This window comes from Cetorhinus maximus, chromosome 1 (genome assembly GCF_964194155.1).
Source record: "Cetorhinus maximus chromosome 1, sCetMax3.hap1.1, whole genome shotgun sequence".
Taxonomy (NCBI): domain Eukaryota; kingdom Metazoa; phylum Chordata; class Chondrichthyes; order Lamniformes; family Cetorhinidae; genus Cetorhinus; species Cetorhinus maximus.
In genome coordinates this window covers 85,241,833-85,260,300 of record NC_135879.1, presented here as the reverse complement: position 1 = coordinate 85,260,300, position 18,468 = coordinate 85,241,833, and the positions used below count along the sequence as shown (strand labels likewise).

Genomic DNA, 18,468 nt, shown 5'->3' with positions numbered 1-18,468 from the left:
TGCTATGGGCATATGAAGCAGTGGTGTACTGTTGACAGCTGAGTCAGAGAGAGAGAGAGAGAGAGAGAGAGCGTCAAAGACAGCTTGAATGCATGTGGCAACCCAGGGGACAGAAACATTGGAAAGAGAGTTTGAAACCCTGGAGGTGAACCTTTGCTGAAGATGCCTGAGAGAAAGGTTTGAGGAAGATTCCAAAGCGAGTTATTGGAAAGTGGAGATTGGAAACCCTAATGTAAAAGACAAAGTTCAGTGAGACTGATAGACTCACGGTGTGACAAGCGTCTGGGGGAGAGTTGAAGAGAGATCCATAGTATCTGGTTGAGGTGGTATGTGTCACTTGGTTTTTAGAATGTGGTGTGCCTGACCACAGGTCGCCAATTGGTTTACATGGAATGTGTACTTACTGTGGACATTAGAGTATAAGATAGCTTTTTTAACTTGCGTTATCTTTACAAATCTGTATATATCTGCAAAGGTACATTTGTGGGTGAAGGAGTATTGTAATATAGTTCATCTTTTCTTCTCTAATAAATGTTTTATTCTTTTGTTAAATGTTCATTAATTGACTCTGGTAACTCTTTCAGTAGCTACTCTCCACATATTTAAACAAACAAAGTTAGGATCTATCCATCAGGGTTCCATTCTGGGATCAGGCTTGTCCATGGGTAACCTCAGCTGGGATCATAACAACATATACATGGGATTAAGGTGGAGGCTAAAATATCAAATAAACCTTGTTATAAATATTTTTAAATATGTGGAATTTATCATAATGAAGAAATTTGACATTCCGCAAATATAAAATTACTTTTTCAGATCCCATGATGCTGTTTACCCAATCATGAACTTAGCACATGGCTAAAAATCCAGTTACACCTCATTCCACAAGGTGTGATTTTTTAAAGGATTTTTATAGCGAGATTAATAACGTAACAGTGGAAATTTGTTAGTTCAATGATCTCTCATTGATTGCACTCTTTAGGGGTAAGGAGTACAGGTGCCCCTTTGGAGAATCACTGACGTCAGCTTCTGGATTTACACATTTAACTATGTGTGCTGACATCAGAATTTGCTGTCATTTTCAGAAGAGTAATGGTGGTGAACACTGACAGGTTCACCATTTCTATCGCAAAATCCAGGACATTATATATAAAAACAAATTTATCTGTCCAAGTAAGCATCAATCTGAGCTTAGTTTTTGTACTCTGCCCTCAGAATCAGAAGGTAGGGCATTAGAGTCCTAATCTCTGATTTAAAGACATAATCTAGGCTGATACTGAAGTGTAGTATCAAGAAAATGTTACACGATCAAGTTACACGATCTTTCAGGTGAGCTGCTAAACCAAGGCTCTGTCTGCTTGCTCATGTGGAAATAAAATATCTCACTGTACTATCCCAGAAAGAGCAAGGGCAATCTCAAGAGTACCAGGAAATATTTAGCTTTCAGCCAAAAACAGATAAACTGACCAATTATCTTACTGCTGTTTATGGGACCTTGCTGTACACAATTAGATTGCCATATACATCTACAGAACAAGAGAACACATTTTAAAAACAATTGTTTGCAAAGCGCTTTGAGACATCCTAGAGATAACAAAGGAGCTTTATAAATAAAGTTTTTTTTTCTTTTAACAAACCAAAACACACAAACCAAAGTAACAAATATAGTTGAAAAACAGTAGTCTGAAGGAAGAATTACTTCACATACAAGCTCTTCCCATTCCCCAAAATATTTGAACTTGCTTTTATGCTTGAGTTGCAAAAAATAATCACAGGGATGGCCCATCATATAACATCTAACATAGAGGGCATAAAAAAAGAGAAGGGATAAGGTAAAAAAAGAATTTCCATTTCAAAAACCTACTCCACAGCAACAGTTCCTGTAGTTTTTGTTTTTGAGTGAATGGGCAATTCCTTTTAAGTGCAAGGACCCTTTAATTTTTTTTTCATGCAGTTGCACGTGTAGTAATTTGAGAGCTCGTAGGGACTTTCAGGTTGCTGTGCAGTTTAGCAGCTTAGAGGCAACGTTACTCCACAATAATGTTCTTATTTAAGTCTAAAGTGGTAACACTTCACATACTACTTCATATTTAATACATGATTTTTCCTGCATCTGCATTTTATATAAAATCAATCTAAGAAGAATTCCACAAGAAAGCACTCACATGGGGGGAGTGTTAGTTTGGGAGATTAGGTCGTCCTTCAGTCTGATCAGCTCACGGAGTTTAGGATATTCTTCAAATCTGTCAGCCAGGCCTGTATTTTTATAAAGAAATCAAATTTACATTTAGAAAGTAGATTTAGATCAGGTGGAAATTTGTACCAATGAATTGCGGCTGCTGGTGTTCTAAAAATCTGGAAAAATACACATCTCAAATTTAATTTAATATAAAGTTCATTTCATAAAACTGAAAGAGTGTCAAGTTGAAACGTGCATGTCCAGTTGAGGTGACACAAACCAAATGTTGATGGACTCCTTGGCTCATTCCTGTTCCTAACAGTGTTCATGCATCAAATGTGTTTTCAATTGGTGTTCTCTCATAATCCAATATTCCCAAAATGTCCTGTCTTTCACACGGATCACAGTTTGGGAAATTAGAGTGTTCAGCTCAGTGTGTTCTGTCCATATGGATGGAACATCACAGCTGAGCATTTATGCTGAATTCCCTGCTAGTGCTACTATCTGCTTATAACACTAAATCACTGAATCACCCTTCTACCATTTTAGATGATCCTAGTACCTGCACCTCAGCATCAATTTATGCAAATCTAAATTTATTGACAAGGAAAAAAGCCGTTTTCAAAAATAGCAGCCTGTAGTTGGAAAACCTGGTTCATCACCAGCTCGAAATCTGAAACGATATGACTCCTTAAACTGCTGCATCAAGTATTTAACCCAAGACTTTTTCAGAATGGTGACTGCTGATCGTAATAAGTTTGCATTTCTCATTTGGGTATCTAGAGCATTCAAAGTTTATTGTTTGTTCTGACACAGATACCTCCAAATTATGACATCCTATCTTTCATATTGCAAATCAGAATTTTGTATTTTGTACTGTAGGCTAAATGATTTCTATGTAACAATTTTCAACATTTTACAAAAAAAAACTGTACAATTTTACGAGGAACATCTGTAAAATCCAAGTGGAGCACAGTTTAGTGTCACTAAAATATTCCATCGAATACAACTTTTCAATCATTTTCTAATTGTAGACAATAAGGACATTCTTTTAGAGCAACATGGTGGCATAATTTATACTCTCAGAATGACTGCAGTTCTCCATGACTAACCTTATCCACAAGAACATATTGGGCAGGATTCTTGCTATTCAGGTGGGTAAACTGACTTGGTAGACCTGCCTCGGTTTATAGAACCCCATTAGAGCCAATTTTTGCCCCGGGTAGGTGGGGCTAGAATTGAGTCGAGCTCACTCATCCCAGAACCAGCTCCTGGGCGACCATGGGGCTGGGCAAATGACAAACCAGGCTGGTTCCAAGGTACGACTCAGTTCTCTAGAGCTTCGTCCCAGTTGTTTTAGATGCTGTTAGAAGCTCGAGGGCCTAACAATCTAATATGGCACTCATTCCTATGCACTTGATAGTGAAAAGAGCACCCATTCTTGAAACCCATTCAAAACTTATAAATCTCAAGTGACTAATCTCTCATAAAAACAAACACTTCTATTCAGACCCCACAGCAAAGTCAGCTAATCCTTTATTAGAACTCTACTTAAACTGCATGACCAAATGATAATGTTTCTTTCTAACCTACACCAGATAGCCTGTCAATCAAAGGAGTTCAGCTGAATTTTTAAAAAACTCTCACCTACAGGCTCAGCCTGTTTTTTAAATGTTTAAAGAGCGGGGGATTTAAAAAGCTACAGTTCATGACACATAAACAGACCTTATCCACCCTTCAAGAGCTTTTACATCCACTGCATAAATTTGAGACTCCCAAACTGCAGATTAAGGGCCTGGGCCTGCCAAAACAGCATTTGTTTCAACTTAGCACAGAGTTCAAGTGGCCCTGCTAAGTTTGGTGTTAGCTCCTCTGAGAATCACACCCCTCCCCATTCCTGGCCAAAAACTGGATCTGTTGGCAATGGGGGCAGGACTTCCACATCTAGGTCCCACACACCATTTTTAAAGATCTGCAGAGTTTTCCTGATTCCACAAAAACCTGCCCTATTATTTCCATTTACAGCCATGCAAACACTATGGTTATTGCTTTAACTTATTGCTTTAACTTACCAACATCACGAATAAAGTTTTGGGGCCGATGACCTGTGTCCACAAAATGCTGGCAGTAGTCATTATGTGGGTTGAGGCTTTGTGTACCCTGGTAGAGAAATGAACAGATTAAATAAATGCTATCTTAGCAAAAATCTTTCAGTAAAACAACAAATTTAAGTAAATAAACCTGATATGAAAAGGGTGTTCAGGTCAAAAATCAACATAAAAATACTGTAGATAGCATTCTGCACTCTGAGTATACACAGTGCTCTGTCGAGTTCTATTTATTCAAAATATACTATACTGATCTTCTGAATGAGGCAATTTTCAAATACTTGTATCTTTAATATTTCTTCAAACTGCTTCTTAAAAGGAAAATATCAGCAATTAGACCATTGTCATGAAATATCTCAGAAAGTACAGTGTATAGGCCACATATCTAACATAAGCAATAATTATTCAAATCAAACAGGCAGGTCTGCCAACCAGATAAACAATATCCAACTAAATACCTTCATTGCCACATAAATAGTATACCTTAACAGCTCACAACAGGTCAGCAAATATTAATAAAAGCAAGGTTCACAAATCTTCAATTCAGACATTGCAGCATAGACTGCACAAATAAATCACACTTCATAATCCAATTTTCTTTCTTTCCTTTCTGCTACCCCACCCCCAGCTGCTCCCCAATTATAGGTTAGCAGCAGCTATCATTTGAATGGATAATTAGGGTCCATTGCTTGTTAATGGCTGTGCAATTACAAGAGAATATTTGCTATGTAGCAAGCAATGTTCTGTAGCGTGAGACTGATGAGAACATGGCTGCTAATACTTTAATGTCATTGTTTGCATTTGAAGGGAAAAGAAAAAGAAATAACTTGCATTTATATAGAATTTTTCACACCTCCAGAAGAATTTTCACAATCAACACGTTACTTTTGAAGTATGGTTGCTGTTTTGCAGGTAGTCAATTTGCATACAGTAGGATCTCATCAATAATAATGATATGAAATAATCTGTTTTTAGTGATATTGGTTGAGGGATATACTTTGAAGAAGATACTGTGAAAATAACCTGCTGTTCATCAATGACTGCTGTGGAATCTCTTACATTCACCAGCACGCAGAGATGGTATCTTGGTTTTCATTTAAAACAGTCTGAAGTCTACCACTCAAGTGCCAGTATTTGCTCAAGTCCCTGGAGTGAGATTTAAATGGATGATTTTCTGAATTAGGGTTGAGAATGCTACCACTGATCCAAGGCTGAAACCATTAAGCTGTAAAAACAGTTTTATAATTTTTCAAGTGTTGCATGGTTCTAAGATACTAATTAATATCATAAAATGATGTACTGCTGTGCTTTCAGGGGTAAGAGTTTTCTTTTCTTGTATTTTTGCATGTTTAATTAATCTGTTTTTCAGTCAAGGTAGAAAATCAATTACACAAACTGAGGCCACATTTTAAGCTTTTCCCTCTGAGTACTAAAAGTCCTATGACTTATGTACACATTTTTCTGCATTTCCATATCATTCAAGAGAACATTAACAGAAAGTTCTTCTTTCCGTTGGATTTTGAGTTCGTAAAAGAATATATTCTTCATCACTGCCTTTACCTTTCACAAATTTTCCTGGTTCATATTGCAGAGGACATTTTTAGGAATCTGACTGATAAGTTAGCCTAACACATCTGAAATGGCAAGCAGCTCAGTATCAATCTTAAATGCTTTCAGTTCTGTATTACTCAAAAGGGCAATTAGCGATGGGCAATCAATGCTGGCCGAGTGAGTGACACACATCCTGTGAATGAATAAATTTTAAAAAGCAATGCATTTTATTAGTGACAGATTCAAATAATATTGTTGTAGATTTCCATATGTGTAAATACCTACATCAGGTATGGTTACTGGACTAGCAATCCAGAGGCCTGAATGAATAATCTGGAGACACGAGCTCAAAATCACAATGACAGTTGCAGAATTTAAATTCAGTTAAATGTGGAATAAAAGGCTAGTGGCATTCATGTGACCACGAACCTACTGGATTCGTAAAAACTCATATGGGTCACCAATGTCCTTTAGGTCAACTCTGATCACTTCAGTTTTCACCCACATGTCCCTTCCACCACCCAAACCTAACTCCTTCTGGTACTCAAATCTATCCTAGTTTACTTACGATTACACTTTTAAAATTCCAACTGTCTTGCCTTTGGCCCTCATAAGAGCATAAGAAATCAGAGTAGGAATAGACCATACAGCCCATAAAGCCTCCTCTGCCATTTAATATTATCACGGATGATCTTCAGATTCAACTTCTCTTTCCTGCCTGCTTCCCATGTCCCTTGATTCCCTGAGACGCCAAAAATCTATTTCAGACATAAATATATTCAACAATGGAGCATCCACAATCCTCCAGGGTAGAGAGCATTCCAAAGATTCACAACCCTTTGGTGAAGAAATGTGTCATCTGTGACCCAAATGATCAGCCCTTTCGCGTGAGACTGTGCCCACATATTCTAGATTCCCCAGCCAGAAGAAACACCCTCTGTGTCTACCCTGCCAAATCCTTTCAGAATCTTGTATGTTTCAATGAGATCACATCTTATTCTTCTAAACCCCAGAGAATATGGACCTAATTTACTCAGTCTCTCAAAGGGCAACCCTCTCATCCCAAGGAGCAGTCAAATGAACCTTTGGCGTAATACTCCACTGGAAGAATATCCTTCCTCAAACAGAGACCAAAACTGCACACTGTACTCCAGTTGTGGTCTCAGCAAAACCCCATACAACTGTACTAAGATTTTTTTATTCTTGTATTCCAATTCCCTTTGCCATAAAGGCCAACATGCCAATTGCCTTCCTAATTGCTTGCTAACTTTGTGTTCCTTGTACAGGTACACCCTAGTCCCTCTGAACATCAACATTTACAATTTCACACCTTTTACAAATATTCTGCTGTCTATTCTTATGACCAAAAATAATAACCTCACACTTACCCACCTTACACTCCATCTGTCACCTTGTTGCCCACTCACTTAACCTGTCTATATTTCTTTGCCATTTCACTGTGACCACCTTACAGTATGCATTCCCACCTAGCTTTGTATCATCAGCAAACGTAGACACATTAATTGATGGGCGAAATCAATCATCCCAGATGCGTAATAAGTGCAGTAGCAGGTGGGAAATAGGATGTTTTACCTGCTGGCCACAATGGCGGGTGTTGACGCCATATCATCCCATTCACGCCTCATTAATTATACATTCCCAGGAAACATGCCAGGTTGCTGGTGGGACGTCCTCTCATTCGCCTACCCTGCTGTCACATCAGGCCTTCAGTAAACCGGGTACCATATTTAAAGGCTGCCCCTACAAAAACCTAGCACTCTTCAAGGGATGGGAACTGATGGCTACCAAAGGGTGGAAACATGCTGCCTCCAGATGTAGCGACACCTCCCTGAAGTGTCTGCTGGATGCAGTGGAGGCCGCTTCCACCCCCACTCTGGGCGAAGGCTGGCAAGCAAGGTTACCAATCCAGCATGGGAGGCGGTGGCAACACCTTGCAAAAGAAGACAGCCACCCCAGTGAAAGAAGAGGATGAATGGTCTCATCCGATCCGGCAGGGTAATTCACTCTTCTCGTCACTCTCAACACACACTCACAAACTCATCACACACCCACAGGGATCTCATACCTCTAGGGACAACACCACTCACTCTCAAACATAGCCTCACATCTCCATCAGGCTCATATCCTCTGGAGCTCGTGTCCTCATTCCGTCCATGGCTCTGCTCACCACAGAAACATTCCATGCAGTGCCTTGTCCCCTGCTCACAATCTCTCTCCGTCTGTTTTCATGCAGGAGAAGCTGGCTCACAACAGCAGGGAGAAGCTCCAGACTGTGGGTGGAGGAGCCTACCTTAGGCCCCTCAATCATGTTGAGAAGCGTGACGTCGTGCTGACTGATGAGGACGTGGACCATACCTGCAACAACGGAGAGGCTGGCGGTGAACACCCACATGAGGAACCTGCATGACATCATCCCTCTCTCAACACAACTAAGTGCTCTCTCTCCTGCTTTTGACTCTGCTGCCATAATTATATCTACCTTGGTTCACAGGGAGCACTGCCAAGCGACTGACACCCTCAGCTAGCCAGTACCGCAGCTCCATCCAGGTCCTCACCTCCAGTCAAGAAGATACCTCCTCCATTGAACAACTGGAAATAAGCAGCCCGGAAGACCTGCCACAGCGCTTAACCATACCCTCCGCCATCGCAGAGACCTTGGTGGGACCTAGATCTAGAGCAATCAGGTGGTCACCGCACAGATGCGTGTCCGCAACAGGAGGAGGCAGCTTCAGCCGAGTTCCCCGGCATTCAGGACTACTGGGGAAGAGGCATCTGTGAGGTCAGAGTCAGATGACGAGCCTCTGGATTCGGTCTTCAAACCCATCGTGAAGAATCAACAGAAGGAGGGGGAACATTGTGCGGAGCTGTTGGAAACCCTCAACAGAGTGACATGCAAGTTGGGGGAGTGTGTCCACCTGATCTCAGATGAAGTGGTACGTGCAGAGACCTGCACTCCATCGCAGTAGCCATGGGCGAGTTCCTGCAATGGCAATGTGAGAAGGAAACAGGCCACCCTGACGTCCCACCAGGTGTTCCTTCCCCTCAAGGAGTCAGGCCAGGGCCCTCGGGCACCTGAAGGGAGGAGCAGCAGCAGCTGGACACTCCTGGGTCACTCACTCAGCAATCTCAGAGGCTGTCCTCTCCCTGAGTCCCCTTTGCCTGTGAACCCCTCAACTTCGTCCTCTGTCACTGCAGAGGGAGCAGCTGGCCCACAAGAGGACAGCCAAAGCAAGCCAGGGCCTCAGCGCTCCAGAGGACCCACGCCAAAGTCATCAGAGACAACAGGGGCCAACGATTGCACAGGCTTCCTCCACCTCTGCTGCAGATTTCAGGGCATCATCTAGAAGAAGTGATAGGCCTAGAAAAGTTAAGAATTTCTGATCACAAGTGGTTGCGCAGGTGAGCACATTTTGTCAATTTATAAACTTGAAAACACATTCACTTTCACTGAATAATATGTAATGGAGTCTTTCAGCTTCATTTCAGCTTCGCGAGTCCTCCCACTGCATTCCCCACCATGCACCTCCCCGACCACCAGCGGTTCAGCTGCATGCAGCCGGCCTACAATTGATCAAGTGACTCTGGAGGGAGGAGCGAGTGTGGGGCAGGGCCTTTTGGAGCCAGTGCAAGCATTTTCCCACACTTGCAGATTCTTCCTCTAACACACTCATCTCAAAAGAGGCGATGCAGGCTCTACATGGCTCTCCAGCCAGTTAGCGATACCCCTGACATCTCCATTAAATACCACCCAAGGAATCATCTGAAATTTATTCATAGGAATAGGAGAAGTTATTTGGGTCAGCAGTGACAATTATGTCGTGATGTGTGTGGTCAGATTACAGCTACAAATTTTTAAAAGAGTACGGAGAGCAGGGAGGCCGCATTTTAGAAAAAGAGCAGGGAGATGGCATTTTAAAAAAAGAGCGGGGAGGCCACATTTTAAAATAAGAGCGGGGAGGCCGCATTTTTAAAAAAGAGCATGGCGACTACATTTAAAAAGAGAGGGGAAAGTTAAGTTAGACCAGCGGCGGAGTGACGTCACGAACCACAACGTGACACAAGTGCAGGGAAAGCAGCTGATTGGAGGGTAGGATTGGTGAGTATTTCTATTCTTTAAAGTAAAAGTAAGGTCTTTAGTTCGTGTTTAGGCCTCTAGTCTTTTTTCCTCTCTTTTTCTTAAAAATAGCTTGTTAAGTAGAAGATTGATACTGGTGTAAAAAAATAATTACAATAAAGTGTAAAGAACGGGGATACTAGAATAATTAATTAATAAATTAAGTAAAATATGATAGCAATGGCAGGACAGATGATGTGTTGCTGCTGCTGCAGCATGTGGGAGCTGCTTGACACCAACGTGATCCAGAGCCAACGCATCTATAGTAAGTGTCTGCAGCTCGAGGAACTTCAGATCCAAGTTGAGGAGCTGGAGCCCGAGTTGCAGACATTGTGCCACATCAGAGAGGGGGAAAGTTACCTGAGCACTTTGCTCCAGGAGGCGGTCATACTCCTCAGGCTAGGTAATTCAAATTTGGTCTGTGATCAGGGTCAGGAGGGTGTGACTGCAGGTGAGGCAGGTATGGGGACCCCAGAGGGTAGTGTTCCAGGAGCCTCGGCCCCTGCAATTGTCCAACAGTTACAAGGTTCTTACAAGTTGTGTGGATGAGAACAGGGTCTACAGGGAGGATAAGTGAACTGACCACAGCACCGTGGTATAGAGAGACATTCAAGTAGGGGGAGGAAATAGCAACGTAGTAGTGGTAGGGGACAGTACAATTAGGGGATAGATACTGTTCTCTGCAGCCATAAGCATGAGTCCCAAAGGCTGTGTTGCCTGCCTGGTGCCAGGGTTAAGGACATCTCCTCAGAACTGCAAAGGAACTTGGAGTGAGAGGGGAGGGATCCAGTTGTCATTGTCCACGGTGGTACCAATGACATTGACAGGACTAGAAAGGAAGTTCTGCTTAAAGAATTTGAATAGTTAGGAGCTAAATTAAAAAGCAGAGCCTCAAAGGTATTACTACCTGGGCCATGGGCAAACTGGTATAGGGTAAATAAAGTGAAGGAGTTAAATGAATAGCTCAAAGATTAACATGGGAGGAATGGGTTTCAGTTCATGGGGCACTAGAACCAGTACTGGGGTAGAAGGCAGCTGTTCCGGTGGGACGGGCTTCACTTGAAACGCACCGGGCACAGTGTCCTGGCGAATCGAATAACTAGGGCTGTAGAGAGGGCTTTAAACTAAATAGGGAGGGAGAGGGTTCTGGAGAAGGGACACATTGGCTCACAAAGCAAAAGGATATTGCAGCATTGCAGGGCAGCTATTTAGGTAATAATACCCAGAGTGTGACAGGAAGGGACAGAGTGTACAAACATTAAAAAAAAGCAGCAAATAGGGTCAAAGGGGGGAAAAAATGGTAAAAAGGCAAAATTAATAGTTCTTTACTTAAATGCACGTAGTATTCGGAACAAAATAAATAAATTAATGGCACAAATAGAGGTTAATGGATATGATCTTATAGCCATTATGGAGACATGGTTACAAGGAGATCAAAACTGGGAACTAAATATTCAGCAGTATGTGACTTTTCGAAAAGAAAAGGCAGTAAAGGGTGGTGGGGTAGCTTTATTAGTACGAGACGGAGTAAGTATGATAACAAGAAATGATCTTGAATCATTTCTTTTAGATGTAGAATCCATATGGGTGGAGGTAATAAATAACAAGGGGAAGGAGACACTGGTGGGAGTAGTCTGTAGGCCCCCTAACAGTGGCTATAGTACAGGACAGAGAACAAATCATGAGATAATGAGGGCATGTAAAAAAAAGCAGTACATTAATCATGGGTGACTTTAATCTTCATGAAGATTGGGAAAATCAAATTGGCAGAGGTAGACACAAGCAAGAATTCATAGAGTGCATTCGGGACAGTTTCCAGAACAATATGTTGCGGATCCAACCAGGGATCAGGCTATTTTGGATCTGGTAATGTGTAATGAGGCAGGTTTAATAAATGATCTCAAAGTAAAAGATCCCCTAGGAAACAGTGACCATGACATGGTAGAGTTTAGCATTCAGTTGGAAAGTGAGAAACTTGGGTTGGAAACAACTGTGCTAAATTTAAATAAGGGTAATTACAAAGGAATGAGGGCAGAGTTGGCTGGAGTGGACTGGGAAAGGAGTTTAGCAGAAAAGATGGTTGATGAACAATGGCAGACTTAAGAAAATAGTTCAAGACTCACAACAAACATATACCCCAGTGAGGAAGAGGTTTTCTAGGAAGGGGATAAACCAACCATGGTTAACCAAGGAAGTTAAGGATAGTATCAAATTGAAAGAAAAAACATACAATGTGGCAAAGATTAGTGGTAAGCTAGAGGATAGGGAAAGTTTTAAAAACCAACAAAAGATGACCACAAAAATAATAAAGAGGGAGAAAACAGACTTTGAGGGTAAACTAGCAAATAATATAAAAACAGACAGTAAGGGCTTCTTTAAATATATAAATAGGAAGAGAGACCAGTGAACATAGGCCCCTTAGAGAATGAGGCTAGGGAAATAATAATGGGGAACCTGGAAATGGCAGTGGAGTTGAATCAATACTTTGCATCAGTCTTCACAGTAGAAGACACTAATAGCATTCCAAAAATATTAAATAATCAAGGAGCAAAAGTGGGGAGGAAATAAATACAATAACTATCACAGAGAAAAAGTACTAGGGAAACTAATGGGGCTAAAGGCCAATGAGTCCCCTGGGTGGGTAGCGTCCTAGGATATTAAAGGAAGTAGCTATACAAATAGTGGATGCACTGGTAGTAATCTTCCAAGAATCCTTACATTCTGGAAAAGTCCCAGAGGATTGGAAAACTGCCAATGTAACACCCTTATTCAAAAAGAGAGGGAGACAAAAAACAGGTAATTGTAGGCCAGTTAGCTTAACATCTGTCATTAGGAAAATGCTGGAGTCTATTATAAAGGATGTAATAGCACAGCATTTAGAAAAACATAATACAATCAAGCAGAGTCAGCATGGCTTCATGAGGGGGAAATCATGCCTGACAAATTTATTAGAATTCTTTGAGGAGGTAACAAGCAGGATAGATAAAGGGGAGCTAGTAGATGTAATATATTTGGATTTCCAAAGGCATTCGATAAGGTAAGAGCCCATGGTGTTGGGGGTAGTATGTTAGCATGGATTGAGGATTGGCTAACTAATAGAATACAGAGAGTTGGGATAAGGGGAGCATTTTCAGGATGGCAACCTGTAACTAGTGGAGTGCCACAGGGATCAATGCTGTGGCCACAATTATTTACAATATATATTAATGACTTGGATGAGGAAAGTGAATGCATTATTGCCAAGTTTGCAGGTGACACAAAAATAGGCGGGAAGGCAAGTGGTAAGGATGACAGTCTACAGAGGGATATAGACAGGTTAAATGAGTGGGCAAAAGCTTGGCAGATGGAATATAATGTAGGAAAATGTGAGGTTATGCACTTTGACAGGGAGAACTGAGGAGCCGAATGTTATTTAAATGAAGAAAGACTGCAGAAAGCTGCAGCACAGAGGGGTTTGGGAATCCTCGTGCATGAATCACAAAAAGCTAGCATACAAGTTCAGCAGGTAATAGGGAAGGTAAGTAGAATGTTGGCCTTTATTTCAAAGTGAATGGGATATAAAAATAGGGAAGTCTTGCTAAAACTATACAAGGCACTAGTGATACCACACCTAGAATACTGTGAACAATTTTGGTCCCCTTATCTAAGGAAAGATATCCTGGCATTGGAGGCAGTCCAGAGAAGGTTCACTAGGTTGATCCCAGGTATGGAGAGATTTTCTTATGAGGAAAGGTTGAGTAGGTTGGGCCTGTACTCGGAGTTTAGAAGAATCAGAGGCGATCTTACTGAAACATAAGATTCTCAGGGGGCTTGACAGGGTAAATGCCGAGAGGTTGTTTCCATTTGTGGAAGAGTCTAGGACCAGAGGACATTATCTTAGAGTAAGGGGTCACCCATTTAAAACTGAGATGAGGAGGAATTTCTCCTCTCAGAGGGTAATGAATCTGTGAAATTCTTTACCGCAGTGGGCTATAGAGGCTGGGTTGTTAAGTATATTCAAGGCTGAGATAGACATGCAGCTTTTTAATCAGGAAGGGAATCAAGGGTTATGGGGAGAAGGCAGGAAAGTGGAGTTGAGGATTATCAGATCAGCCATGATCTCATTGAATGGCAGAGCAGGCTTGATGGGCCGAATGGCCTACTTCTACTCCTATGTATTACGGTCTTATAATGTCCCGAGCATTTTCAATGTTGCCTGCTGGGGTTCTCTTTCAGTTATCCATCTGAGCTAGCCTGCATCTCTGTCCACCCACTGATCGCAAACCCACGTGGCACCTGAGCCCGCCCAACATGAGGCTCCTTCCACTTTCAATTTTAGAAGCATGGTGGTTAAGTATGTCTTTAGCTCCCCCCTCCTTTCCCCTCCCCCAGTCACCCATGTCCTTTCCTCCATCACTGCTGACCCCTCTATCATCACCCTCCACCTCCCCATCATCACCTACCAGCCAGAACCTTTTCTTTCTGGGATGGCCAGGTGAATGTGCACGTTCCCAGTCTCCCCAAGAATCCCACCCCCATCCACGTTGACTACCCCAATCTCCTCCTTCCCACCCCCAGGGTCTGTGTCTACCTCCAAGTCCCCACCAATCACCCTCTCCGTCCCTTCTACCACTACCATCGCACCTTCACCTTCCCATCCTACTGGCTCACTCTGCCTTCTCTTATTCTGACCATTTCCTACCACGCCCACCCCCATTTCGCTCCCCAGAAGGCAGTTACTGACTCCACAGACCCCTCCCTTGCACATTCACCTAGCCTTCCCCCACCGCCTTACTCCTGCGTCTCCTGCACCCTCCCCCCCAACCACCCAGACTCCTTCCCTTACACCTACCTCCTCAGTTGCTGCATTCTCCCCCATTACACCCTCTTTGCCCTCCCAAAACCTCAACCCCCCCCACCCTGTCACCATTGTTCCCCGTCCCACCCCCCAACCTGGTACACCTTCCTCTCCCAGTCAAACCTAGACCTTCTTCTCCAACCCCTCGACGATCATCCGTAGCAGACCATGGCCAAGGCACCCGACGCAAGCCCCAGACATCAACGGTGACCTTCCACCTTCCATGAGCTGCTTTGCGGTGGAGCCACGTCCATCAGAATCAACTCAGCTCGCAATGCATCTGCTCCTCCAGGGTCCGGTAGCTGCAGGGCTCCAGCATCTTCTGCTCCTCAGGTGTCCACGATGTGAACAAGGCACTAACGTTAAGTCTCAACTTCTGCACGTCACACTTGTCAAAATGTGTTATGGGCCGGTGTGTTTTCCCGCCTACGTGGGTGGTAAATTTGATGCGAGAGGGATGATTCCGGCAAGCAGCACTTATAAATGGATGCAGATGTATTAAAATGACGTCCCTGATGGGAAAGGCGGCCTGCTGTTGACAGGTGGAGCAGATGATCGCAAACTAGTTTAACGACAGTGCAAAACCGATTTTTGGCCTTACTGCCATATTGTCTGCTCACGCCCACCATGACGCCCAACACCAACAGGACAGAAAATTCCAGCAGTTGTCTCTTTGTCTAAGTAATTAATATAAACATAAGTAGTGAAGCCCTAGCACTGATCCTTGTGACACTCCAAAAGTTACAGCCTACCATCTGAAGATGCCCAATTATCCCTAATCTCTACTTCCTGTCTGTTAACCAATCCTCCTTCCACGCTAATATGTTAACCTTTTGCATGGCACCTTATCAAATGCCTTTTGGAAACCTAAGTGTATACTATATCAATGGTTCCCCTTTATCTACCATAACAATTACATCCTCAAAAACACTAATAAGTTTTGTCAAACATGATTTCCTTTTTGTAAAAACATGCCAACTTGGAAAATTATAGTATGATCTGACAAAGTGCATTAAGACTTCCTTAACAAGATTCCAGCACTTTCCTGACGACTGATGACAGACTACCTGGTCAGTAATTCCCTGTTTCTCTCTCTCTCCTTTCTTAAATAGCATCGTTACATTTGCTAACTTCCCCTGAGACCATTGTATCTTGGGGAATTTAGACACTCATAACCACTGCATCCATTATCTCTGCAGCTTTCTCTTTTAGAATCTTATGATGCAGGCTTTCAGGTCCTGGAGATTTGTCAGGTTTAAGCTTCTTAAGTTTCTCTAGTTCTTGTTTCTGCTGATATTAATTACCCTAATTTCCTCACTCTTATTAGCCCTGAGGTTACCCTCTATTTCTGGCATATAACTTGTGTCTTCCACCATGAAGGCAGACACAATATTCGTTCGATGACTCTGCTATTTCTTCATTCCCCATGATAATTTATCCTGCCTCTAAGAGGCCAACATTTACTTTAGCTTTTCTCCTTTTCATATGCTTGTAAATGTTCTTACAATTTGTTTTTATATTCCTGGCTAGTTTGACTCTCACATTGCATTTTTTTCCTTTTTTATCAACTTTTTGGTGGCCTTTAGCTGATTTCTAAAAGACTCCTAATTCTCAGACCTATTACTATTTTTTTTTACAACATTATAAACTTCTTTTAATCTAAAACCATTAACATCCTTAGTATGCCACGGATGGATTTTTCTTGCTGATTTTTTTATTTTAAAAAAAATGTATTTTGGTTGAACTTTGCCCGATGATACAGTAAAACTGAATGGATTTACTCACAGCTGAAATACTTCCAGTTAATAGTGAAGTTAACTACTATTAATTCTGTTCCCTTACCTGCTGCAATTTGTCACTTTTCCAGTTGCTATTCAGGCTTATAGAATACCCAAAGAAAATTACCTTCACTGTATTCCACATTCATGAAAATCTTAACATGCAAATATTATTCATCATCTTTATGGAGGAAAAACATCCAGGCAGTGCTTCTAACTATTTCACACATCTTCCAGGTGACCCTGAAACAATGTGTATTTATCTTCATAAATAGAGCTTATAAAGGACTCCTGAAGCTAAAAAGCTCCGATCAGCACAGCAGTTGAAATCACATCTTTCCAAATAATTCTACTGAGTAGCTATGTGGGAAAAAATGTTGAAAGCCTGAAAATACTGTTATTTTTTTATTCATTCACAGGATGTGGGCTTCACTGGCTGGGCCAGCATTTATTGCCCATCCCTAGTTGCCCTAGAGATGGTGGTGGTGAGCTACCTTCTTGAACCGCTGCAGTCCATGTGGTGTAGGTACACCCATAGTGCTGTTAGGAAGGGAGTTCCAGGATTTTGATCCAGTGACAGTGAAGGAACGGTGATATATTTCAAAATCAGGCTGGTGAGTTATTTGGAGGGGGACCTCCAGGTGGTGGTGGTCCCATCTATCTGCTGCCCTTGTCCTCCTAGGTGGTAGTGGTCGTGGGTTTGGAAGGTGCTGTCTAAGGAGCTTTGGTGAATTCCTACAGTGCATCTTGTAGATTGTACAGACTGCTGCTGCTGTGCGTCGGTGGTGGAGAGAGTGAATGTTTGTGGGTGTGATGCCAATCAAGCGGGTTGCTTTGTCCTGGACGGTGTCCAGCTTCTTCAGTGTTGTGGGAGCTGCACTCATCCAGGTAAGTGGGGCGTATTCCATCACGCTCCTGACTTGTGCCTTGTAGATGGTAGAAAGGTTTTGGGGGGTCAGGAGGCGAGTTACTCGTCGCACGATTCCTAGCCTCTGACCTGCTGTTATGGCCACGGTATTTATATGGCTAGTCCAGTTCAGTTTCTGGTCAATGGTAACCCCCCCAGGATGTTGATAATGGGGATTCAGTGGTGGTAATGCCATCGAACATCAAGGGGCGATGGTTGGATTCTCTCTTGTTGGAAATGGTCATTGCCTGACACTTGTGTGGCGCGAATGTTACTTGTCACGTGTCAGCTCAAGCCTAGATATTGTCCAGGTCTTGCTGCATTTGGACATGGGCTGCTTCAGTATCAGTTCAGTTGACATGTCCACTAAGTGCATTAAAGCTGGACTCTTTGACAACCAAATCGCCAGTGGACAACAATGCAAACATTATTATTCAAAAGGAAATTAAAGTTTCATGACTATGAGTTAGCTTGAAATTAACTTTCCCACCTACTAAGGCCCTGGAGGAAATATTCAGTTTTAAAGATGAACATCTGGAACTTCACTGAAACGAAATCACCTGCGTGGGCATGATAATCCTATAGCCCTAAATGTAGGTAATAAGCTGCCTGATATCACTGAGCTGCAGTAATTGAAAATAGCTGGTCACTTCCTCAGTTCTTCAGGAGACCCTCGAGTATCACCCCGCTAGGTATGTTTGCATTGCAGATATTTAACAATCAGAATTGATGCTTTTTGTCGCATTCTACTGTTATCAATATACACAGACCGGCCAGGATTAATTCCCTTAATTAATGTCAATGTTACATTGGCAGATTAGTAGTAACATCACAGTATCAGGTGGAGATCTAAATGCTTCGTGTGCCCATGGCAAAAGAATTTGGTCTAAGTACAGAATCTCAAGGTCCAGCAGTATTAGGCAATGTTGTACATTTGCTAAGCTGATTTTCATGTTTTCAACTGTTGTTACAG

General features: G+C 42.3%; 1 protein-coding gene across 2 annotated transcripts in view; it reads right to left on the bottom strand.

Annotated features, from left to right (window-relative positions):
• The window catches only part of mettl14 (methyltransferase 14, N6-adenosine-methyltransferase non-catalytic subunit), a 76,760-nt gene that overhangs the window by 21,111 nt on the left and 37,181 nt on the right, over window positions 1-18,468 (bottom strand). For both annotated transcript variants that reach the window (XM_078543160.1, XM_078543169.1), the window contains 2 exons: window positions 4,252-4,339; window positions 2,166-2,256 (listed from right to left, as the gene is read on the bottom strand). In XM_078543160.1, the coding sequence (XP_078399286.1) occupies window positions 2,166-2,256; window positions 4,252-4,339 (179 nt within the window). The remainder of the gene's footprint in view (window positions 1-2,165; window positions 2,257-4,251; window positions 4,340-18,468) is intronic.